This window comes from Notothenia rossii (assembly GCF_949606895.1).
Source record: "Notothenia rossii genome assembly, chromosome: 4".
In the NCBI taxonomy this organism is placed as follows: domain Eukaryota; kingdom Metazoa; phylum Chordata; class Actinopteri; order Perciformes; family Nototheniidae; genus Notothenia; species Notothenia rossii.
The window spans coordinates 64,375,202-64,401,077 of NC_136902.1; the positions used below are offsets into that span (position 1 = coordinate 64,375,202).

General features: G+C 42.8%; 1 protein-coding gene and 1 pseudogene across 2 annotated transcripts in view; one reads left to right on the forward strand and one right to left on the reverse strand.

The window, feature by feature from the left end:
- Nucleotides 1-1,502: 1,502 nt before the first annotated feature.
- Nucleotides 1,503-5,943, reverse strand: LOC307036114 (THAP domain-containing protein 6-like; annotated as a pseudogene). Its single transcript, XR_013810642.1, has 7 exons — nt 5,833-5,943; nt 5,358-5,550; nt 5,091-5,204; nt 4,514-4,728; nt 3,819-4,355; nt 3,092-3,726; nt 1,503-2,937 (listed from the first exon to the last, which is right to left on the reverse strand). The product of XR_013810642.1 is annotated as a THAP domain-containing protein 6-like (transcript).
- A 14,241-nt stretch (nt 5,944-20,184) lies between these two features.
- Nucleotides 20,185-25,876, forward strand: part of appbp2 (amyloid beta precursor protein (cytoplasmic tail) binding protein 2) — a 15,768-nt gene continuing 10,076 nt past the window's right edge. The window contains 5 exon segments of the mRNA XM_079673802.1: nt 20,185-20,367; nt 23,025-23,113; nt 23,722-23,840; nt 23,843-23,872; nt 25,372-25,495. Coding sequence (XP_079529928.1) covers nt 20,230-20,367; nt 23,025-23,113; nt 23,722-23,840; nt 23,843-23,872; nt 25,372-25,495 — 500 coding nt within the window. The 5' untranslated portion in view covers nt 20,185-20,229.

Consider the following 25,876-nt stretch of genomic DNA (forward strand, 5'->3'; position numbering starts at 1 on the left):
ATTTGAGTTGGCGAAACCTGCAGGAACCCTGGAGAGAGAGAGAGAGAGAGAGAGAGAGAGAGAGAGAGAGAGAGAGAGAGAGAGAGAGAGAGAGAGAGAGAGAGAGAGAGAGAGAGAGAGAGAGACACAGCCTGGCCATAGAAACAGGCAGGTACAAGAAGACATGGCTGCCAAAGAGGAGCGATCATGCCAACAGTGTGGAGGAACGGCTGTGGAGACAGAGCAGCACTTCCTCACACAATGCCCAACTTTTGAACCTGTACGGAAACAATTCTTCCTTTTTCTTCTTATTTTTGTATAGATGTTGCAACTATAATGAGCTTTGGCAATACTGTATTTAAATATGCATGCTAATAAAACTGAATTTAATTGAGAGATTCTATGCTTACGGAGGCGAGACGTAAGTCATTCACACGCTAATGCAAACGCACGTCATTCACACACTTATCATATGATAGGACTTTCTAAGCTACGCCGCCGCCACGTGAGCGCGTACTTTGGGCGCACCTATGATACGTCGCCGTGACGTCTGACAACGTCGTGACGCCGCCTGTATTGTACGTCAACCCGTCAACGTAGACTTCGCGTCCTTAAAATCCCCACAATGCTTTGCGCACGGACCAATTTCCCCAAATCTGTGGCGGAAAATGTAAGGTGGGGCCTCTCATATGACGCACACCTGCACACTTGCCAGCCTGTTCCACTCTTCGTTTTCCGAATGCCAGGAAGGATTCTTGCCTATCTTCTGAAGCAAGTGACTCAGAAGACATGTGCTACCAAGCAAGCATCCTCGCGATTGAGAAACGGCCCATTCCTCCACACACTACAAAAAGAACATCTCCATATATTCCCCGTTTAAATCCCACTGTTACATAGAACAACAGTGAAAACCAGCAGAGAGCATAAGAACAGATCACAACTATTGTAATTGACTCAAGAGTAGGCCTATGTTTTCTTTCTATTATAATTATTAATATTATCACTTTTAGTGAACACTTATTCGTATTATCTAAATGCCCTGTCCATAATCCAGACATGCAAATAGTTTGAGTGTAAAAATGTGTTTTTCCCTACCTGTTTATACTCTAAAGATTCTTTAAATTATTATGGATTAATTACTAATCCCTTTTGTGCTTCTGATCAAAATGATTTATGTGTAATGCTTTAAATATACAAATGTGTTAAATGTAATAGTTCTAAATTTGAACACAGTGGTTCTAGTTCTGACTGAAATAATATGTCCAGCAGATGGAGCCAAACCTTAATTTATCATTAATCTCTCTTTCTTATGTGCCACACCCTGTTGTATACGTTCTTTGTCCTTTTCACTCTAGGCTTGTTTGAGACGCGTTGCGGCTTGCCTCGAAAGTAGACGAGAATAGCCGATCTCAGCCGGGGGAGGTCTCAAAAAGCTCGCCTGAAGTCGGACAGCTCCGAGTCGGCTTCTTCATCTTCTTCTTCTTCTTCTTCTTCTTCTTCTTCTTCTTCTTCTTCGCCTTCTTCTTCGCCTTCTTCTTCTTCGCCTTCTTCTTCTTCTCTCGGTTTTTTTGGCGGATTGCAAACAACTTTAAGGTGCATACCGCCACCTCCGGAGTCGGCTTGACTCGGTTTGCATTTATAAAGAATGCACACATGTGTTTAATCGTTAATGTCAGATATGTACTAAGTAAATACATTTGTTCCTGCTCAAGATTAGATTCAACTTTATTGTTATTGTTAAGTGGTTGGGGCCGTAAAGTGACGTAGATGTTACTCTCATCTATGAAAATAAATAGCCTACTGCTATATTTAAACATATATCGAGCCCGATCGTCGATTTCTAATGGCTTAATGCAATTGTTTGCCTGTCTGGCCATTGGAATCAGGCTCTTTGAAGATCCAAAAATCTCCGGTTTTCTTACATTTCAGATCGGATTGGCAAAAACTTCAGAATTTGTATTGACCGCCGTTCAACTGACAGCATTGTTTTCAACTAAAAGTGGGCGAAGCCGTTATTTTTGCCCGGAAGTGACGCATTTGTTACTCTCATCTATTATACATAGACAGAAGTTATATATCACTAAAAATGAATATCTATATCTTGTCAGAAAAAATGAAAATCTACATCTATATCTATATAAAAAATTTAAATGTTCAAGTTAAACACAAGAACATGACACCACCCCGCCCCAAACCATATTTACACAAAGTTGCTCATGAAAGTTTAAATGAGCTAAAAGCCCTGAAAGAGGACTGTTTTGCAGAGCTTCTTTCTCGTGCTCCCTTTCTGCAGGTCAAGAGAGCTGAGTTTGGCAATGTGGTGTAGTCTTATTTTCAGAAACACAGACACAACCAATGACAACAAGTTGGAATAATGGTTGTCAATGCCAAACTGCGTCTCCTCAATGTGTTCCCCAAGCTGAAAAACATCCTCCGTTCCAATCTCCTCCCGGACGATGTAGGTGACTGTCGACACCTTTGGAGCTTGCCTTGTTGAAGCTTGGCGAATCACCCTCTCTGCAGCTCTCAGCACCTTCACTGTGCCTTGTGATGGAATCACTAGGCCACCGTTGTTTTTCAGGGCTAGAAGGTGGTAGCTCTCATCAAATGATGAAGGTACAGCATCTCTGACCAAGCTTGCACGGCACACATCACAGGACAGCTTTCGCAGAATCTGCCGGACTACAAATCCTGCGATGTAGACCACCGCATTTTCCACCAGACCACCAAACCGAGTGGGAAGATAGCTGTGGTCACTCACAACAGCCAAAGTGTTGGCGAATAGAGATGGGTGCTCTTCAGCAGTTTCAGCAGAGGACATCTCTACCGCAGACAGGGAAACAGTGTGATCTTGGGCTGCCACATTGCCTGTCTCACTAGGTGAAACACCACACCGAACCATCAGAAGGCGGGAGATGGCCTGGAACTGGCGTGCAGATGGATTGTTATTCCAGCCACCTTGTATGGAAAACAGGCACACAATACATACATTACTCATAAGTCATTTTCAGAATTTATTGCAATTAAAAGAACATCAACCCTACATAACGCTCTGATGGAATTAAATAGGAGCTCCAACTGATCCTGGCTGAACCTGTAGGTGAGGACATACCGCTGAACTTGGAGCAGTTCAGGAATCATCAGCATCAACGTGTCGATGTTAATGACAAATCCGATGACTGACAAGTACCTGCAAAAGAAAAACATTTTATTACTCTGATCATGGCAAAACATATACAGTATACTTGTAGGACACTTAGCTAACTAGGAACAATGTAATTGCAGAACTGAGATAACTTGAGAACAAGAACACATGCAATGCATACCATTTTGACACCTACATGTGCTTGATGTTGTGTAATACGTACCATTAGAAGCATCTGGGACCTCAAAAACACTGAATACAAGATAATTGAAATAGAAACAAAACTGCAGATTGAAAAACATTGAAACAAGAGAACATCATTTCAACATACATACCCTCCTTCTGACACCTGCAAAACTTGATGTTGTGTAATACATACTATTTACAGTAGAAGCACCTGGGACCTCAAAAACAATGAATACAAGATAATTCCAACAAACAAAACTGAACACAGAAAAACATTGAAATAAAAGAGCATCATGTTAGCAGACACAACTAAAGGAAAAAACATTGTAACAGTAGCATCATATGAAGCTGATGTAGAGAACAGAGCATCTTATGAACTCAAACAGCAAAATGTTGATCATCACGTCCAGCCATAACTGTGTAAATGAACAGACAACAATATTTAGATACAACTTTTAGCAGCAGAGACATAACTTGCACAAATAGGTCTACAACAATCATCATTTACCTGCAACATATTACGTGCCAACGTGCATGTGGCATCATTACAAATACTTTGTCACCAGTCGACGGATGCGGGAAACTGGTTTTAAGTGGCTCCTGTGGGTTTCCCTTCAGCTCACACCCAAGTTGGTTGCACATGCTGACGTTGGAGGCATGCCCATCCATCGTGACAGATACCACCCGAATGCCCCGTGCATGCAGCTCCTCCAAAGCATGACTGAGAAGCACCCTTTGTGTTTCAGGTGACAGAGACTTCGTCAGGTAATATGCAATGGGAGCCTTCCAATGTCCTTGTAGGCCAACCACCATGAACACAAGAGCCTCAGTAGCAACATCGGTCTCATTGTTTCCATCACCCATGTCTACAAAACCAGACATTGAGTGGTTATGTGGATTATATTGCACATGTTTTCTGATGGCCATGGCATCCAACATGAGTGCAACACATCCATATTTAGCCTGGTCTTCCTGGCATCTTCTCTGAAGCATATCCAGCATCATCTTGTTCAGGCCAGGCTTGCCATCCACCGAACACAGCCACCTGTAAAAAAATTGAGGAGTAACTATTTAACGTCTTTGCAACCGTAATTTCCAAAAATGAAATTGAACAACATTAAGACTACCTTTGTAATGTATGTGGATGAGGGAGGGGAACATTTTTAGTCTCTCTGAGGTATTTGTATGCCTATTTCATCTTACCTGAGTAGAAATCAAGCCTCTCTTTGAGTTCTTCATTAATGAGGTTCTTTTCCCTCAAATCCCCCAAAAGACTCCTCACTGTGGTCTTTGCCCTCCTTTCTCTAGCCATGGCATTCTTCCTCTCTCTCTCTCTCTCCACTCTCCACTCTTACTAAAGCTTAATTTAGTCTGGCCTTAAGAGTAGTAGGAGAAGCAGGCAAGACATAGCTATGATCCTAGTAGAAAGAGGGATGAACATGGTTTGAGTGATGTTTCACTTCACACACATCACTTTGACACAACTAGAGTATGGCCCACATTCTTTCTTATAGTCATCACCTGTCAAAGCCACTGCCAGCATCGTGTGTGTGTGTGTGTGTGCGTGTGTGTGTGTGTGTGTGTGTGTGTGTGTGTGTGTGTGTGTGTGTGTGTGTGTGTGTGTGTGTGTGTGTGTGCCAGGAATGCATGTTCAACATGTCTTCAATTGTGTGTGTATGGGTTTATTTGTGAGTGTGTTTAATATGAGTGGCAGCAAACAAGATAGATTTTACTTTGTCTAGGACCATTATGATATGATGTTGAAAATATAAATACTCACATCATTAGGCTGAGGTTGTGAGTGTGAGGTTGAAGCTTCTGGGTCGTCCTGAGGGGCCACAGACAGGCTCTCTTCGGCTTTTCTGGAAGTAGACGTAGTCCTGCCCTTTTCCGGCTAAAATGAAGAAGCATAATACTTGAAAAGAATATATATATATATATATACACACACACGCACACACAGGGATAGGTATTTCACCCTGCCCTGTTATTTATAATAGAATATTTACATTTATGAATCCTAATAGCCTTATGATGATACACCTACTCTTTGGAGATGAACCGGGAAGCTGAAGATGGAGGGAATAACACCATCTCTGAGTCGGACAATCTGTCCTGTCCTGTCAAACTCGTCCTGCTTAAAATGCTCACTGCAAATCACGGATGACTCGCTTGCAGTGAACCCTTCCCTCCTCAAAGCAACTTCCCACTTCTTCCTCATATCTTTGTCTTTGGGAAACCTTCAAAATAAAAACGGGAGATTTGAGAGAGTCAACACAAAACATTTTTAAGAAGGAGGTCAAACTTATTTTCTTCCTTCTTCTTCCTAGATAGATTAGATTAGATTTTACTTTATTCATCCCACAACGGGGAAATTCACTTGTTACAGCAGCATATGATTTATAAAGTCTCAGTTGGCCATAAACATAATGTTTGCTGGCTACGATTTCGCTGGCGGACATCAATACAGTACAATAATATTTTATTTACAAAATACAACCAATAATAATGTTGAATCTTACTTGTCAAAAGTAATCCCCCGACCCCTGTTCGCAATCGTCCGCCGTTTTGCACAGCAATACGCCGCAAAGCAATACGCCGCACAGTGCTCTGGCATCTTGAAACCTCTGCTGTCAATGGGTAGAATGTCTGTACAATATGGGTAGGATGACCGGTCCAAGATGGCGGCCGTATTTCTTGTGCCCCAGCAGCCAATGCGGCGCCTACTCTTTATATGTCTATGTCCAGAGCAAGTCGGACAAAATGACTAATCATCATGCAACGCACTAGCAAGACGTTGATCGAAATTGTGCAGGTCTGCGCAGGTCTCGCTTGTCTCAAACAAGCCTTCTGACTTCTCCATTTTACAAAACCTCTCCTTATTTCACACTTTCTTATCTATTTTTTCTGTTCTTTTAATCAAACAGTATCAAAAGTCTTGGTCTTTTTTGCGACCAAATGCTATATTTTCTGCCCTAAATTGTCCCTGCCACAATTTTTAGGATATTATAGTAAGTAACTATGGTGATTTTATAGTATAGTTAATTAGCTTTCATAATTATGTAGTCACCCCAATAGTAAGTATGGTATCAAAAATACAAGTTGGCAAGCAGAGCAGTTTCAATTTGAAATATAGGAACTTTATTAACAAAATAAACTTAAATGTCAAAAATTGACAAGAACAATTTCCGGCCCGGCACAGAAATGGAATGAAATTAGGGAAAAAGTGTCCCTACCCCAAACCCGCTCAGCAACACTTATTGTTGGTCTCCATGGGCCCCTTCAAGCAGCTTGGCTCCAGAAAGGGTTTCCCCCGGTTTCCCCCTTATAGGCGGCCCTTTAAGAAATAAGTCTTCTTCGAGTCCGTAGCAATCTCAGATGTCGTTCTGCCAGTATTGGGCACAGGCCACAGCTGATGGGGTAGGTTCTGCCAGGTCTTCTGGACTGCACCGGGGGGCATCGGCACATTCCAAATCAAAGTCAAATCTATCCCCGCCCTCTGACTGTATCCTTTCGCTATGAACCTAGCTTTTTACTTGTCGTGTCCGTCAACGTCTCCCTTAACTGAATAGACCCATTTAACTCCCACGGTTTTCCTGCCCTCTGGCAATTTTGTAAGGGTAAAAGTCTGATTGTCTTTTAGAGACTTAATTTCCTCATCCATCGCTTTTCCCCAGTTTTCTGACTCAGTCGATGTCATGGCCTCTTTAAAGGTCAGAGGTACACCGCAAACTGTTCTGTAACAATAATCTACACTAGTGAGTGTTTTATCCTCTTCATCAGTATCTTCCTGAGTATAATCTCTCAAGTACTCTGGGGGTTTGCGCTCCCTACTGGGATATCTCCCACTGTCTGAGGCATGTGACGCCACTCTAGGGAGCTGTTCGCCATCATCCTCTGGTGCTGACTGTGGACCGTTAGTTTGTACATCTTTGCTCAGTACACTAGGCTGTGGGGCCTTTACTCCCTCTCCACAGTCTTCCTCCGAATCCTGTTCTAGCCTCTGTGTCTGAGTCTCGCTATCACAAGTTGTGCTGGTGATAAACTTTACTAGTCTGTGCTTCTGCACCTTCTCTTTGTCGGGGTAGTCAACTAGATAGGCGGGGCTTCCCTTGTCATGCCCTACACAACGTCCTTTCTCACACCTAGTATCACATTTTCCCCTTTCCTGCTGGTACGCATAACACACTGCTCCAAACGTATGCTAGCTAAGTTACACTTTTTCCCTGTCAGTGCCCGTGTGCTTATTAAAAAAACGGTTTCTGGTATGGGCTGCTTCCTGAATGGCATAGTGCCAAAGGTTTTTAGGTAGATCACTGTCAATAAACATACACCTGGCCATTTCAAAAAGAGTGCGCCCTTCTCTTTCAGCTGTCCCGTTCTGATTTGGGGAATAAGGACAAGACGTCTCATGTCTGATCTTGTTCTTTCTCAATAGTGTCTGAAACTCCTTACTAGTGAACTCAGTCCCGTTATCTGATCTAATGCATTTCACAGTCCCATAGGGAGCTACATCTGCCAGATACTTCTCAGTGGCTTGAACTGCATCACTCTTCGCTTTCAGGAAATAAACAAACACTGTCCCTGTACACACATCTGTAAATGACTGCATATATTTGAAGCCATTTATGGACTCGTTATTAACTGGACCAGCTAGATCAGTGTTCACCAACTCAAGTGGTGTGTTTGCTTTGTCGGTCGGATCTCTGTTTCTCGTCGGGTAAACTTTCCCTCTATGCATGCTGTATAATCTTTATCAGGCTTACGCTTTTTACCCTTAATATGAATACAGTTACATCCTGCAGCATTAAAACATCCTCATAATTGCAGTGACCCATAATCTCATGCCACGTTTGGATATCATGGCTGACATGACACTCATCTTCAACACCACACTCTGTTTGCAAATAGTACATTTTCTTAAATACATAAATGTCAAACTTGGTACCATCCGGTAACATCAGAACAGCTTTACCTTCGTCGAAGAACACCTTGGCACCGTTAGCTGTAGCAGACTTCACGGAAAATAGTTATTGGGGGTACGATGGGATGTATAGTGCGTTCTTCAGAGTCACTTTACACCGTCATCCCTCGCTGTCTATCAGACACATCTCTGCTTCTCCTCTGCATTGCGCCACCCCGAAGGTGCGCCTCCCGTCTGCCAATTCCATGCTGTGTCTCTCCGGCTTGAAGGTGCTGTCAAAAATCTTGAATTTGTTCTCATCGTTGATGATGTGAGACGACACTCCCGTGTCCATGATCAATCCTTTTCTATGGGTCTGTAGTTGTTGTCTCTGTAGGCTGGTCTCTTCAGCTTGCACTTTGAGGGTGTAGCCATCTCCTCCCGCAGCTTCTCCGGTACCACCTGACATGCTCGCGCACCGAGCGGCATCACCGCGGTCCTTCTTTGTGCACGCTTTGTCTGTGTGCCCTTTGCAAAAGCTACACCAGACTTTATTTTTGCAGTTATCCTTTCGGTGGCCTTTCTCTACGCATCGCCAACATGCGCAGACGTGTTCTCTGTCGCCATCGGGGATTAATCGTTTGGCGGGCTTTCTCTTTGTCGCTGCTTGGACCCTCAGCACCCTCTCGCTCGTCTCGTCTGAGGCTGAATCTTATGAGGCCTCGACGTTCCTCAACTTTGCCTTGAACTGTCACAACGTTACTTCAGTGTCACCGTGTGTCACCATTAGTGTGAATGGCTTGTATTTTTTGGGTAATCCCCGCATAACCATCGCCATCATTAGTCCCTCACTCGGTGCTTCTTCCGCGCTCCTGAGTGCCGTAATGATCTGCTCAGCTCGGATAATGTACTCTGTCATCGTCTCATTATCAGCTTTCTTCAGCGCAGTCATGGTTATGTACAAGGTGACGATCCGGGGCCTGCCTTTTATAATGTAGTGCTCCCGTAATACTCTGAGACTTTCTCGGCCCTTGTCCTTCCGTGTCTCTGAATATCAGTCCTAAACTGGAATTATATAGTAGCGGCGCTAACTCACAATAGGCGTCTCCATTGAGCTTGTCCTCTTTAGCCATCAGTTCCTCGGTCAGCTCTCCAGTGGGTACTCAAAGGATGGTCTTCTTCAATCCCACTCCGTGCATGCAACACAGCATCCTCTCTTCCCAGAGCTCATACTCTTCTGCTTTCCCGTCGAACGTGGGCCACTTGCTCTTCCTCGTGGTTCTATTCGCCATGGCTTTTGCGTTTGTAGCTTCAGTAGCTTAGCTTAGTGCAGCTTTATCTTCACTCGGTTCTCCCGATGCTAAACTAGCTTAACACGTGGCTAACTAGCTACTCCTATGCTAACCGTGCTAACAGGCAATCTTCTCGCCTCGTTATCGCACGTGCGCTTCGAACTGTAGAATAATTCATCGTATCTGGGCCCATAACCTGTTAGCAGATTTAGACTTGTACCTTTTGTCTCTCTGCAGCAGAAAGGTGACTATTCTCAGCAGTTCAAGTTTAGCCATTCATCACGGCGTTATTTATTAGATGCACACAGGTCAAGAGACTTAAGGACAGAGAGAGAAGGGGCGTGACTCCAACGGTCTTATACCCCAGGTAGTGACATCACAATCATGTGCAACAGCGCTATCCAATGAACACAGCAGTAGTCGCAGCTACTTACATAAAACAATATGGTACACAGTATTACATGGAGTCATACAATATACATGTCTCTGTATGTTATACCTCAACACTTATATAACTTCATAATTTAAAGGGTACTTGTACGATTTGTATGTACGCGTACGTGTACGTATACGGTTAAAAACTGTTCCTCGACGGCGTCTCTCAAACAGGTTGCCCATCACTGTGGCTTTAGCACAGGCACCGTGGGAAATGTAGTCCTTTATAGTGCGTTGACTACAGACGTCACAATTAGGTGGCTTTTCTTATAAAATCAAAATACTGGCTCTAACAATAATTGTAATATTCGATCGCTGAACGCAGCGCAGACGGACCCGTTGAATCTAGTGGTAATACAGCCAGCAGCAGGGGAAACTAGGGGTGTTTCTCAATCTCGAGTACGCTTGCTTGGTAGCACATGTCTTCCGAGCGTCTTGCTTCAGAAGCGAGGCAAGAATACTTCCTGGCATTCGGAAAACAAAGAGTGGAACAGGCTAGCAAGTGTGCAGGTGTGCTTCATATGAGAGGCCCCGCCTTACATTTTCTGCCACAGATTTGGGGAAATTGGTCCGTGCGCAAAGCATTGTGAGGATTTTAAGACCGCGGAGTCTTCACATGTGCAGCCTCGAAATGTCTCCAAACGAAGTACGCCGGGCTTGGTAGATTTCCAAGTATGCTGGACATTGGAACAGTACTTCGGCAGCACTCGATGACGTATGCTTGAAATAGTGGCTCTGGAGCAGCTTTACAGCCCGTCCACACGTTGCTTCAAAGCTTCTGCCCATTCACTTTGAATGGGGTGACATCACGCTTCGCCGAACTGCATTGTGGGAGCGTCGCTATGCGTTGCTCGCTTCAAAAGTTGAGCAATGTTCAACTTTTGAAGCTTCGACGGAATTTTAATCAACATCAAATCATATGCCAGTACAAGCTCTAGCCAATCAAACCACGTGCCCTTGTGTCCGGGGTGGGAGATTCATGTGATTGGTTGTTGGTCGAGTTTCAGACACGCCCACCTGCAAGCTTCAACGCACGCCGCCGTGTGGACGCTGCGTTACTCGCGATTGAGAAACACCCTAGGGCTGCTGGCTGGTCCGCGAATGTCTGTCGAGTATCCAACCTAAAACTAACTTTACCGCGGTCCAGAAATCTCTGGCATTGCACCCCCTAGTGGCTGAAATATGTTACAGCATTACTACGTCTAAAACTGTTCCAATGCAAATATTTCGTATATCAATATTTTAATAGATGTAGGTTAATAAAATGATTGTTACAATATAAATCTGAATAATATCATGTCTTGTTCGAAATAATTTCATTTTTGAGCAGTCGCATGTTGTGACGTGTGTGTGTGTGTGACGTATGAGGTCAAGGACACAAGTTCCCTCGCTTTTTTTGTTGCTTACAAGTGATTCAGCTATTGTATTACAATAATTAGCACTGCAGTAATGGATATGCAGCGATTTTTAAAACGTCAAATTTCTGGGACGTTTAAGGCGTCTACTTCTGCACTAAGTAGGACACTGGTTAATAACATTGTAGCGTGTTCAAGTAACCAAGGGATATAGTAGTTATCAAATAAGTATAAGATGTGCACAGTTATAATAATAATAATAGATTTAATTTGTTAGCACTTTTACAGGTGCTCAAATACGCTTTACAGATAATAGTTAAGAAAAAAGAAAAGAGAAGAAAGGAACAACAAATAAATATATAGTTAAAGTTAAAGTCAAATAATACAAAAACAATCACACATGAAAAGCCAGATTGAAGAGGTGAGTTTTTGTGAGTTTTTTTAAGGTGGTGAGGTCGGTGCAGTCTCTGATGGGTTGTGGGAGTGAGTTCCAGAGGGAGGGGGCAGCGACGGAGAAGGCTCTGTCCCCCCAGGTCCGGTGATTAGTGCGGGTGGGGATGGATAGGAGGTTGGCTTCTGATGAGCGGAGGCAGCGGGAAGGGGTGTGGTGGTGCAGCAGGTCTGTGAGGTAGGGGGGGGGGCATGGTTGTTGAGGGCTTTGTAAGTAATGAGGAGGGCTTTGAAGTGGATTCTTTGACGGACGGGGAGCCAGTGGAGGTTCTGGAGGATGGGAGTGATGTGGTCTCGGGAGCGGGTGTGGGTGAGTAGGCGGGCAGCAGAGTTCTGGATATGTTGGAGTTTATTGAGGAGGTTGGATGGTATGCCATAGAGCAGGCATCCTCAAAGTCCGGACTCCGGTCCGGATCCGGACCGAACGACAACTGTCTCTGGACTCTGAGCGAAATTATACTTTTCATATGTATTATCTGTATTATCTGTGTTATTTTTGAGACAACGCAACGAGTCAAAATTCTCCGCTGTGTACAAACAGCGCTCTATCTGTCTGTCTGTCTGTGTGTGTCTGTGTGTGTCTGTCAACGCATTGGTCCAATCACATTCAGCATCCCGTCAGCGTTTTTTCCCCCCCACCAACACTCTGCGAATCAGAGGCACAGTAGGGCGGGTCTTCGCGGAATGCGGGTGGGAAAAATGTGTGTTTAAAAAAAAAAAAGTCAGAGCGAGAGTTAACAGCTCATCTAGTTGCATCTGTACTGTAGCTAGCAGCCTAGTTTCACCTACCGGGGACCCCGGGGCGGCATGGGGTGGCAACTGCCACCCTAAAAATAGGCCTTGCCACCCAGTTGGCAGCTTTGTTTTGAAAGAAAAGTTGTGGCTCATCGGACATTTATGAGAGAACGTCTCTAATGTCCGAGTGCAAGTGAATGCAGCACAAGACACACGTCTTGTAACGCACGTCAACCCATGGCGCGAGCGTTGAAATATGATTGGCGGCGATTTCATTTGAACGGTACGGCGCAAAACGAGAAGCATTCGGACCATAGACTGATTCGGACCTAAGTACTGAAGGAATGAGGTATTTGCGGTCTACAATGACAGAGAAGAGACTGTCAAGTTTGGCTGTACATTGAATCAATGGCTGTTCATTGAATCAAAACGCACTAAAGCTTTGGATCTTACTAATTTGGTGAGGCGTTTTGCTGAACAAAATGGTAATCGCGGCATTCAGCTGTAATAGACATGATGCTCTGCTCACGGGATGAGCATACAAAACTGTTAAGATGATGACCTTACGAGTTTTTTCTTTGTGGGGGTCTGCCCCCAAAAAACTGTTCTAAGTCCTGAGAAAGTCAAATAAGACGGTGTGTAAAACTACACTGCCCAGCCAAAAAAAAGTAACCACTTTTTTTTAACTAGGCCAGTAGGTAAGGACTTTCCACTGGATAATAACTGAAGTATAAAATAATGCATGACTGAAGTGATGGAGACCATGTTTGAAGGCAAACAAAAAGAGGAAATGACAGGTCAAATAAAGCAAATCCCCCTCTCAGATTCCACAGCAACCAGAAGAACATAAATACTGGCTGGTGATTTGATTAATCAGCTTTGTGATGGAATACAAAATGCACAGTGCATTTCCTTAGCTGTGGATGAGTCCACTGGCACCACTGACAATGCTCAGTTGCTGGTGTTTGTGAGTTTTTATGATGAGGCAAAGGGGGAGTTTGTTGAAGATGAGTTGGGCCTGACGAACCTCAGTGGACACACAAGGGGGCAAGACACTTATAAAGCAATGATGGGAATGCTGAATGAAAGAGGGTGCGGCTGCCTTTATTCATAACTGTGCAGCTCTGCGACTCTGAGGGATCAAGCACAGACGCAATAACAATGAAAACTGCTGCACACAGATTATTTTTGTTTTTGCAACCTCGTGTTAAGAATCTTGTTGCAATTGTTTAAAATGTTGAATGACCGTAATCATCGGACCTTTGTCTTATTAAAAACATTTTTTTGGACCTTTAACATTTGTATTTGAGTACCCCTGCCATAGAGGATGCTATTGCAGTAGTCGAGTCGTGAAGTGATGAATGCATGAATCAGGGTTTCAGCAGCAGAGGAGGAGAGTGATGGGCGGAGACGGGCAATGTTTTTGAGGTGGAAAAAGGCGGTCCTGGTGATGTGATTTATGTGGTGGTTGAATTTGAGCTGACTGTCGAAAATGACTCCGAGGTTGCGGATGTGAGGGGGGGGAGATAGAGTGTGGCTGTCAATGGTGAAGTTGAAATTCTGGATGTCTTTGATACGGGATGGGGGGCCGATGATGATGATGTCTGATTTGGCACTGTTCAGTTGGAGATAGTTTGTTTGCATCCATGCTTTTATTTCTGAGAGACAGTTGGTGAGAGTGGAGTGTGTTGTGGGGGTGATGGTTTTTGTTGAGATATAAAGTTGGATGTCATCGGCGTAGCAGTGAAATTGAAGGTTGTGGCAACAAATTATTTTGCCAAGGGGGAGCATGTAAAGGATGAAGAGGAGGGGGCCAAGCACCGAACCCTGGGGGACGCCTTGGGACACAGGAGCAGTGGAGGAGGTGCAGTTGTTGATGTTGATAAACTGATGTCTGTCGGTGAGGTAGGATTTCAGCCAGGAGAGTGCAGTGTCAGTGATGTTGAGTGATGATTCGAGGAGGGACAGCAGGATGGTGTGGTTGATGGTGTCGAATGCTGCGGTGAGGTCGAGGAGGATGAGGATGTTCAGGTTGCCGGAGTCAGAGGAGAGGAGGAGGTCGTTTGTGATTTATGATAAGTTTTACAGTTAATGCACTGTTGTTCGGGGGAGAGACCGCCCCTCCCTTCCATATGAGTGTGTGTGTGTGTGTGTGTGTGTGTGTGTGTGTGTGTGTGTGTGTGTGTGTGTGTGTGTGTGTGTGTGTGTGTGTGTGTGTGTGTGTGTGTGTGTGTGTGTGTGTGTGTGTGTGTGTGTGTGTGTGTGTGTGTGTGTGTGTGTGTGTGTGTGTGTGTGTGTACTTACGGCGGGCATGAGGCGTGCATGACGGGACGAGTTGTGTTCGTATGTGGAAAAGTCATTCTCAGTCCGGGGTACGCTGGCTTTATTGCTACTGTATCCGTGGCACCCCACGCAATAGTTGGGACTGTGTACTGACGTCAGTAAAAACGTTTTTTTCCCCCAAGTGCAAATGTCAAACTCCGACTACAAAGTATAAATCCACAAATTAATTATTAAGATACCTTGAAGAATATAAAGTAAGTAATATAAATAAACCCCAGCTTTACCAAGTGTTGAGCATATTTAGTTATATGACAAAGCCATGTTAAGCCAATCACATTAGTTACATTTGGAACATGTGTTGCCTGCGTGCACACTGGGCACACTGGGATGCTGTTGCGAGCATGCGCACAATAAACGGTCTTGTGAACTCCGACCAAAGAGATGATGGTTGTGTGTGATTTCTCTCCGTGAATATAGCTAGCTAACCACATTGGTGACTGATATAACGTGCTGCAGAAATGTCTCACGCTACAGGTTATGGGCCCAGTCATGCAGGCCAAAGGTGGTTCAGACTTTTATTCGACGGTGAAGAGAAAAGTTACGAGCTCTGGGAGACGAGGTTCCTCGCGCACATGGAGTTACGTGGTCTCAGAGAAGTTATCTCGGAAGACCCGGAGATAGATGGGTATGACGAAGAAACTCTCGCGGAAGATGAAACCAAGAACGGTGAGGCATATGCAGAGCTAGTGCAATGTCTGGACAACAAGAGCTTGTCGTTAGTAATGAGGGACGCGAAACGTGATGGAAGAAAAGCACTGAATATTCTTCGCGAGCACTATGCAGGAAAAGACAAACCCCGCGTGGTGAGTTTGTACTGTGAACTTTCCTCGCTCCATAAGGCTAGCAATGAAACGGTCACTGACTATATTATTCGAGCAGAAACTATATTCACGTCATTGAGAAGAGCAGAAGAGCACATTAGTGATGGGCTTCAGATAGCTATGGTAGTTAAGGGGCTACCTGATTCATACAAGCCATTCGTCGTGCACATCACCCAGACGAATGACACTGTAACGTTTGGCGAGTTTAAAACGAAACTGCGAAGTTATGAGAGTACAGAAAAATATGGGAAGAGTGACGTGAATGTTGAAGAAGACAACGTGATGAAATCTAGCGGGGCAACGAGGTCACGAGGACGAGGAAGAGGAAAGAAAATGGACCTGGCTGATGTTGAGTGTTACACGTGCGGTAAAAAGGGACACATGGCCAGAATATGTCCTGACGGGTACCACGTGAGAAGAGAGGAACGAAAATGGGACACACCACAGCGAGGAATGGGGCGCAGTCGAGGACGAGGCCGTGACCATGTGAAGAAAGCTGATGAAGAGACGGGGGCAGAGCCAACATCTTTCAGTTTCTTCAGGATGAGTGACTGCCCTACACAGAGAGGGAACAAGAAAGGTCTAATGGTCGACTGCGGCGCCACAGCACACATGATCAACGACGCCACAAAGTTCAAAACAGTTGACAAGAGCTTCAGACCCGAGGACCACATGATCGAGCTGGCCGACGGATCCAAGGTGAGCGGGATGGCGAAGATGAGGGGAGACGCTGAAGTCTGTTTGCTGGACAGCGAAGGACGACAGGTGAAAACGAGGCTCAAGCAAGCGCTCTACATCCCATCTTTTCCACAAAACATCTTTTCAGTCAAAGCAGCGACAGCCAACGGAGCTGAGGTCCACTTCAAGGACGGTAATGACTGGCTGGTCAACAAGAATGGTACCAAGTTCAAAATGGACGTGTATGGTAGGCTGTATTACCTTAGCACAGTAGAGGATGAAAATGTTGATGAAATGTATGGGTGTCATGACATTCAAACGTGGCATAGGATACTTGGTCATTGCAATTTTGATGATGTTGCAAAATTAGAGAAGGTGGTTGAAGGGATGTCTATAAAAGGGAAACATGACATGTCCAATCAAAACTGTGAAATATGCACACAGGGCAAATTTACACAAAGCAGAAACAGGCATGCAGATGCTAAAGCTACAACTGTGTTAGAGCTAGTTCACACAGACCTATGCGGTCGTATAGAACCAGCAGATAAAGATGGGTACAGATATGCAATAGCATTTACTGATGATTACAGTGGGATGATTTTTCCATACTTTATCAAAGCAAAGAGTGACGCGACAAAAGCTACTGAAAAATTCATAGCAGATGTAGCGCCATATGGAAAGATAAAGTGCATAAGGTCTGATAACGGCACAGAGTTTACGGGACAAGAGTTCCAGTCTCTACTTAGGAGTAACGGGATAAGGCATGAGAAGAGTGCACCCTACTCACCTCATCAGAATGGAACTGCCGAAAGAGGTTGGAGAACCTTATTTGAGATGTCACGATGCATGCTATTGGAGAGTAACCTCCCAAAGCAATTATGGACATATGCTGTACAGACAGCAGCTCAAATCCGCAACAGGTGCTACAGTAAGCGGCTAGAGCAGACACCTTACTGTGTTTTCACAGGAAAAACACCTAACCTATCTAACATGAGGATATTTGGCTCTGAATGCTATGTATATAAGCAGGATAAAAAGAAGCTGGATTCTAGATGTGAAAAGGGGATCCTTGTAGGCTATGACAAATACAGTCCAGCATACAATGTGTATTATCCTGAGACAGGAAAAGTCCTAAAACATAGGCTGGTGAAATTCATCACCAAAGGTAGCGCAGATAGACAGACTCAGACAGATTGTGACATGGGGGAAGACTTTGAGAGTTATGCAGATACACCACCAAAGAGAGTCAACCAGGTACAGGGACAGCCTAAGGAGCGTAAAGAGTCCAGTGGTGAAGAGACTGCTGAGGCAGGTCCTACCCAGATAGATAGTACTGAGAGAGAAGAGGGAGAAAGGAGATACCCTACGAGACAGAGAAAGGCTCCAGAATACTTTAAGGAGTACCAGTGTAAAGCTGAGTGTGATGTTGACGAAAGTGAGAATGTAGATTATTTCTACAGAGTAGCTTATGGTGTACCTAATACACTTAAAGAGGCAATGGACTCTAAGAAGTCAAAAATGTGGGCTGATGCGATGAAAGAGGAGATTAATTCTTTGACCGAGAATGAAACTTTCACTCTGACTCCACTGCCAAGAGGCAAACAAGCAGTGGGAGGTCGCTGGGTATATGCAGTGAAAGAGAGCCCAGATGGATCTGAGATTTGTAAAGCCAGATATGTTGCAAAGGGGTATAGTCAAGTTGAAGGGATTGATTATAAAGAGACCTTTTCACCAACAGCCAACATGACCTCTGTACGAGCATTAATGCAGGTGGCTGTACAGGAGGATCTTACTTTACACCAAATGGATGTGAAGACTGCTTACCTCCATGCTCCAATCGACTGTGAGGTATATATGGAGCAGCCGGAAGGTTTTGAAATCAAATCAAAAACAGGGGAACACTTAGTGTGTAAACTAAACAAGTCATTGTATGGTTTAAAACAGTCCGGACGTAACTGGAACATGTTACTGCATGATCACCTTACAGAGAACGGTTTTGTGCAAAATGATGCTGATCATTGTGTCTACAGCAGAAATACTGAGAATGAGAAAGTGATTCTGTTAGTATGGGTGGATGACTTAATCATAGCAGCGAGTGACAACACCTTACTCACTGATGTCAAAGAAATGTTGAACAAAAGTTTTAAGATGAAGGATATGGGTCCACTTAAACACTTCCTGGGTATCGATTTCAGACAGAGTGATGGAGAGATCAAAATGACTCAAAAGAGACATATAGAGAAGATGTTAGCAAAATTTGGAATGTCTGAATGCAAACCGAGATCCACCCCATGTGAGCAAAAGTTAAACTTTGACAGTGAGGGTGAAGTGATTGATTCAACAGGATACCGAGAGATAGTAGGTAGCTTGATATACATTATGACATGTACTAGACCTGACCTGAGCTGGGTGGTTAGTAAACTATCTCAATACCTAGCAGAACCAAAGCAGCAGCATTGGGCTACAGCCAAACACCTACTGAGGTACTTAAAGGGTACTATAGATCAAGAGCTACACTACCAGAAATGTGAGGAAAGCGTTCTAAAGCTGGAGGGGTACAGTGATGCTGATTGGGCAGCCGATAGGGATGATAGGAGGAGCACAACTGGATACTGTTTCAGCTTAACTGAGAATGGTCCAGTTATATCGTGGAAGAGCAGGAAACAGCCAACGGTGGCATTATCCACCTGCAAAGCTGAGTATATGGCACTAGCAGCCACTACTCAAGAGAGTATGTACCTTGTACAACTACTAAGAGGAATAGATAGTTGTAACCAGCATGTACCAGTCAAGAGATATGAGGACAACCAGGGGGCGATAGCTTTATCTAAGAACCCAGTATGCAGACAGAGAAGCAAACATATTGACATAAAGTATCACTTTGTACGGTCTGCACACACAGAAGGGAAAATATGTATAGAATACTGTCCTACTGCAAACATGGTAGCGGATGTCTTTACCAAGCCAGTGACAAAGGCTAAGTTTGAGAGTTTCAAGGGATATTTGTTTGGAGAGTAATGTGAACTGGCAGATGTAAATGTTTTGAAGTCTTAAGAACACTGCCAGTATGCCAAATGTTTTATTTTTTTGGAGTTTTGTATTTTTGGTTTTATTTACCATTATAGAGAGCTATACACATGTCTTTGAGTGGGAGTGTTGAGCATATTTAGTTATATGACAAAGCCATGTTAAGCCAATCACATTAGTTACATTTGGAACATGTGTTGCCTGCGTGCACACTGGGCACACTGGGATGCTGTTGCGAGCATGCGCACAATAAACGGTCTTGTGAACTCCGACCAAAGAGATGATGGTTGTGTGTGATTTCTCTCCGTGAATATAGCTAGCTAACCACATTGGTGACTGATATAACGTGCTGCAGAAATGTCTCACGCTAGCAACATTAAAGTGATTAACACAGTTATGCATCAATAATTACAATACAACAATATCATGTATGAGTCTGAAATGGGCCATACTGCATGATAAATGCTTTTCCTTTTTGTACTTAAGAGTATATTTTTGTGATAATATTTTTTACTTAATACTGAGTACTTCTTCCATCTCCAAATTACTAAATTGTGCAAATATGCTTTCTTTGCATCGACTGCACAATTACGTCACTGCGTCAACGCCGGTGAGTGTGCGTCGGGACGGGGGGGCACGGAACGCACGGAATTGCTGTAGGGTCGACGAAAAATTGGAGATGAAGAAGATGGAAAATAAACCAGCCGTTTTAGAATTGTAGCGGTAAATTGATAATAGAACAATTATTTGTAGCCTCGCTTTAAAGCGAATGTTATATGAGGACCCTTGGAGAAAGTGCTTTAATCGCAGTGAGGTAGCGAATGTAGGGAGAGCTGGGGAGGGCTGTAGCTGCTGGGTTTTTTTGGAGAGGGAAAACAACATGGCTGCGGTGGAGCTCGAATGGATCCCAGAAACACTGTACAACACGGCTATCTCGGCTGTGGTGGACAACTACAGCCGATCAAGAAGGGACATACGGTCGCTCCCAGAAAATATACAGTTCGATGTATATTATAAGGTACGTTAAGATTTACAAAGAGGCTTAGGCACATGACACCCCACACTCGTACAGGCTGTACGAGTTTGTGTAATCAGCAGCTACCATTGCTACTTACGTTAGCTTACGTTACATTACGATATAGTTACCCTAGTTTCTGCAGAAGGGACAATATGTTTTTGTTGGTTAGGCGAACTATTGTTAACCGTTAGCTTACTCAGCCTTACAATGTCCAAAAATACAGTATATCTCGTATGAATATCTGTATGATAAACGTTGTTGACAATGAAGCCATGAACGCCATCGATCCTGTAGCTAGTTTATGACACCAGCGAGCCATTCTGTAACCATACATGAATTGTGGCAATGTTGTCATGTACATAAAAAAAGGTAAAAGTTGGTTAAAAATGAATGTGGACCACAACAAAACCATAAATAATCTACTAAAAAACACAGCGTCAGTTGTTACAATATATCTTAGTCTGTTCAGGTCAGATATTAATTTGCCACAGACAACAACCTCTAAACAGCAACAAAACCATGATTTTGGCCCCTACGACATTTAATTAAATGCCACATTGAAATTGAGGATATAAAAACGACATTTATCATATTCAGGGCCTTAACCAGACACCAACACGTGTATTTTAAGTAGGTCTACTCAAGGACTGTACTTAAGTACAATTGTGAGGGATTTATGAATGTTTTGCTACTTTGTACTTCTTCCCCACTACAATTCAGAGGTTTATCGTGTACTTTTACTCCACAACATTAATCTAATACCTTTTGGTTATGTTGCAGATTTGGATTAATGATGTCAAATATAATCATCAATTACATTTGATTTTAGTTACACCTGGAATAAATTAACAAGCTACCCTGCAGTATACACAGTCATTAAATGTAGCTGCACCTTTACCAGCTTTGATAGCACTTTAATGCATCGATAATTATAATCAAAACATAATATATATTTTTCTGAATGTGCCATTCTGCATATTGCTGGCTTTTACTTTTGGTAAACTAAGTATAGTAATAGTAAAATATGAATACTTCTTCCACCTCTGTTAATTGTTGATACAGAATTGAGTGCTGACATCAAACTGTTTATGAACTAATGCCATTGGCACTGTCATGTGATGGCACCATTAACAAACAAAAAAAGATTTTGGCAGCAGCAACAAAATGAAAAAAAAAGGATATTTTGACAGCTGACTGAATCAAGTCTTTCAGACAGCTGAAGGGTAGAATCACATTTTCCTCCTCCACACCTATTAACAAAACTGAAAAATTGAATATTTCCTGGTTATTTAGTGATGTATCCATTATTAACTGATGGAACCCAATATATAAAACGTCAAAAAGAAATTAGCAAGGTAAAGTTCAGTAGACATTTTACAAACCACTTAGTATTTATCTGCAAGAGTGTAGGTTTATTGATGGGCAGGCATGAAAACATCCCATTCACAAGACAGGATGTCACTGGAATAACCCTCACCTTCACTTTAAGGTTATACTTTTGATGGATTCTGAAAGTCATAAAGTTAAAATATGTACACAATGTCATCAAATAGAAAATGTATTAGACATCTACAGGGGGACATTTTTATAAAGGCTATATAAACATGCACTATTTAAAGAATGTACTTTTTACTGTGAAACCTCTGGTTTACTTGGAGACAACACAATGTTTTAAACAACATTGCAGCTGTTTTGCAAGTGTTTCTGTCTGACCTACATTTGACCCATTTGTGTGATAGTTCTGTCACCATATGTAGACTGTAGTTGACACTGCTAGTTAAGTTTTGTTTATACTACTCCCTCTTTCACAAACTCCCTTTCTCTTGCTCAGACACTCACCATTTCTAAACAGTCGCTTTCTGTCATCCCTTCAAATCTAGCACTCTGTCTAGTCCTGTTTGACATGTGTTCCTTGTTTAACGCACAGACACACCCTTAATGTCCAAGTATTGGAATGATCAGACGAGATGAAGACAAACATTTGAGAAAAGCCCATATGTTGGCCCTCTTGACTTCAGTTGTTTTCTTGTTTTCTGTTACTCTTCTCATGCACTGATTCCCTGAAGTTGAACAGCCAAACCGAGTCATTCCACTCACTGGTGGGCTCCACTGCAGATTCAACATGTGCATCAGTGCATTGGGATGACAGGATAGACATCAGCAATTTTTTTGTTTAAACTCCTGATCAGCAGAGAGCATTTTCTAAAGCATCCCCTAAAATACACCCGTAATAGAGACCAGAGAACTTTGATACAGAGATGCCATCACACTGCTGGTCACACATAAGAAGACTTTGCTTTTTAACACAACCAATATTGTGTGTTTGCGTGTACCCAGCTGTTCTGGCTTTTCCTTATAATCTGACATTGGCTCATATCTGTGACTACCTCGGATGCCAACCAAGCAGCGGAGCAACTCTGTCCACCCATTTAGTTTCCGTAACTATCATACAGGCTGCATCAAATATGCTTAGAGTGAAAAGTTAGACAGAAACTTCAACATTGTAGTTACAGATCTCTCAGTTTTTCTGTACATTAGTATTCCAAACAGTTATTAACTTTAGACTAATCATTTTGCAGCATGGAAGAGTTGACATCTGAACTTTTGTCAGTGAGTGAACCACCTTATTCCTCAATCTGTATGTCTGTGTCTTTCAGCTTTACCAGCAAGGCCGGCTCTGCCAGCTGGGAGGAGAGTTCTGTGAGCTGGAGGTGTTTGCTAAAGTTCTGCGAGCTTCAGACAAAAGGTGAGAAATCATGGGACTAAGTAAGAGGTTCCAAAAAAGTTGAAACATAGACCCATCAGTTATCTTAAAAACGCTTGAAGACTGGTCCCTTCCACAGTTGTTCATCAGAGCGGTTTATGCTGTATGTGCTGAAAACTGCATTATTTAATAGTGAATATGGTTGAATATTCTTAGCCTTATGTATTTATTTAGTTAAATCACCGCCACCAAATATGTTTTGTATAAATAATTAAGCCAAACATGTACTGCATACCCTTTTAAGTTCCTTATCAGCATCTATTGCCATTTAAACTTCACCTTAGGAAAACTATTTGAAAATTAGGCGAATGCTTCTAACCCTCTGCTTGGTAAAATGAAACTCCTTAGGTGAAGGTACGTTATTGATGTTCTTTCTACAATGTTATTTGTGTGTTGTTGCTTTTACCCTTGATTGATGGGCTTAATGAGAAAAGATAGTAGAAGCTATGTTATTCACTGATTAGCAAGGTTTTGTGACATTTAAACTACTGAGTTTTTGTTATTAGTAAAGGCTTATATGTAAAATCATTACCTTTTTAGAGTTATACCTTTCGCTGACATGTTTCATCTCTTTGTCCTACCCACTGCAGACACCTCCTGCACCACTGCTTTCAAGCGCTAATGGACCACGGTGTGAAAGTGGCCTCGGTTCTGGCAAACTCCTTCAGCCGCCGCTGCTCCTACATCGCAGAGTCTGACGCCCATGTCAAAGAAAGGCCATCCAGTTCGGCTTTGTGCTCGGTATGGGAAAACATTTTCACACAACTGTTCCTTTATCGCTCAATAAGACATTTGTTCCTCAAACTGATATTATCGTAGGGTTAGCTCATTGGAAAAAAAATTAGGATGAGAGTTGGGCAAATCTTAGCCATAATTATTTAAAATAGCTTAAATGGTCTTATTATAACACATGTAAGACTACTATGGATGTACTATTAAGTAGAATAGATTAGGGATGGCACAGAACTGTTATTTCCACACCAAGTCAATGCCCAAACTTTAAAAATAGCGCTGGTACTGGTTCTACAGTACTGCAGGTACAGTAGGTAACACAAGTACCAAAGGTAACAGGGGATTGGGACTAAGGGAGGCTGTGGCTCAGTGGGTAGTGTGCTGGACTTCGAATTAGGGGATAGCAGTTCGAGTCCCCACTGCAGTCAGCATGTCGTTGTGTCCCTGGGCAAGACACTTCACCCCAAATGGCTCCTGTGGGGATTGTCCACAGTACGGAATGTACGTATGTAAGTCGCTTTGGATAAAAGCATCTAACAAACGACATGTAATGTAAAAAAGTCCTTTTCATTGGGTTAAAATCAGATAAAAACGCTAACATTTATATTATCTTTATCGGTCCTAAAAGCAGACAAATGTGGCTTGTTTGCCCTGGAGCGCAAATCTCCTTGAAAAATGCTGTTTGCTGTCGCTATCTCCATTTGCTCATCAACACACTTGGACGTCACATATTTCATCAATAAACCCACTATGACCAATCCGATTTTAACCAACACAAATCCATGTGAAATCAAAAAGAGTATGGCTAGTTATTATTGATTAAGCTTTTTGCAGAAACAGAAGGGGCTATTGACATTCAGTGAAGATTAGTTGTGGGCAAAGATAAGTATAACGTCATTGTGATGTGTTCAAATGTCATCTTATTAGGTTTAGATTTTCCCCAAACGTATTAAATAATCGTTGTTTAAATAACACGTTTTAAAGGAAATAGAAAATTGTTAAGAAAATAGAATTATGACCTGTTAAGCCATTTAGGAAGAAAGTGTATTTAAACAAAACAAAGTAGAACTTCTACCTTTCTGGTATTGTGACATACATAGATTAGACACACATCCCAAAAACATACATGTAAAAGTGCAACACCAGAAAATAATTGTTGGCTCTTATCCAAGAAAGGTACTCCAGGCCAAGCCTCTTATCCTCGCTTGTTGAGCAGTTGCTTGAAACTGCTTTCCACAGATAAGACAGTTTCACATCTTCTCGCACTGTAATATAACCTTAGTTAAACTGGATGTTTGTTGGTGTTAGAACGCTTTGGATGAGCTCCTACATAAGGTTCTACAGATATGTTGCTTCTACACACAGTTGGGGTGGAGATTTGTTATGAATAGAATCTGTATTTATGTATTTCAAAAAAGATAATATGTTTTACCCACCAGTTCGATGCTAAATCTATTTCCTCTGACCCTAGACAGCTCTATTAATCTGATTAATCCAATCTGATTTAGGTGGCTTCTTGTCGGATGCTGGCTGGTATGGAGATGCAGAGAAAGTGTTTTTGTCGTGCCTGCAGCTGTGCACGCTCCAGAGTGAAGTCCTCCACTGCTTCAGGGCTGTAGAATGCTGTGTCAGGTCAGTGTGAAAAAACCTATGGTCGCCAGAGTTGACGGAGTAGTTTTTTTGTGGGCTTGAAATTGTAATGGTCTCATGCCATGACACCAAAATCAATAATGCAGAAGAAATATGCAATGTGTTTAATACAGTCTTATGAACCAAAATTAACACATTTTGCCATGTTTTAATTGCACTAAAAATATCAAAAGGATGCCGAATAATCGACATGATGATACAAATGAGTAAAAACTCTTTATTAATGCTTTGGCCAGGTGTGCCTGCAGACCCTTTTTAAAATGCTTGTTTTCTGAATAGACGTTGGAATGATCAGGCTAATCTAAGCTACCGTTGTAGTTCATCCACACTCATGGCATGTAAAAAAGGAGTAGCTATTTTATC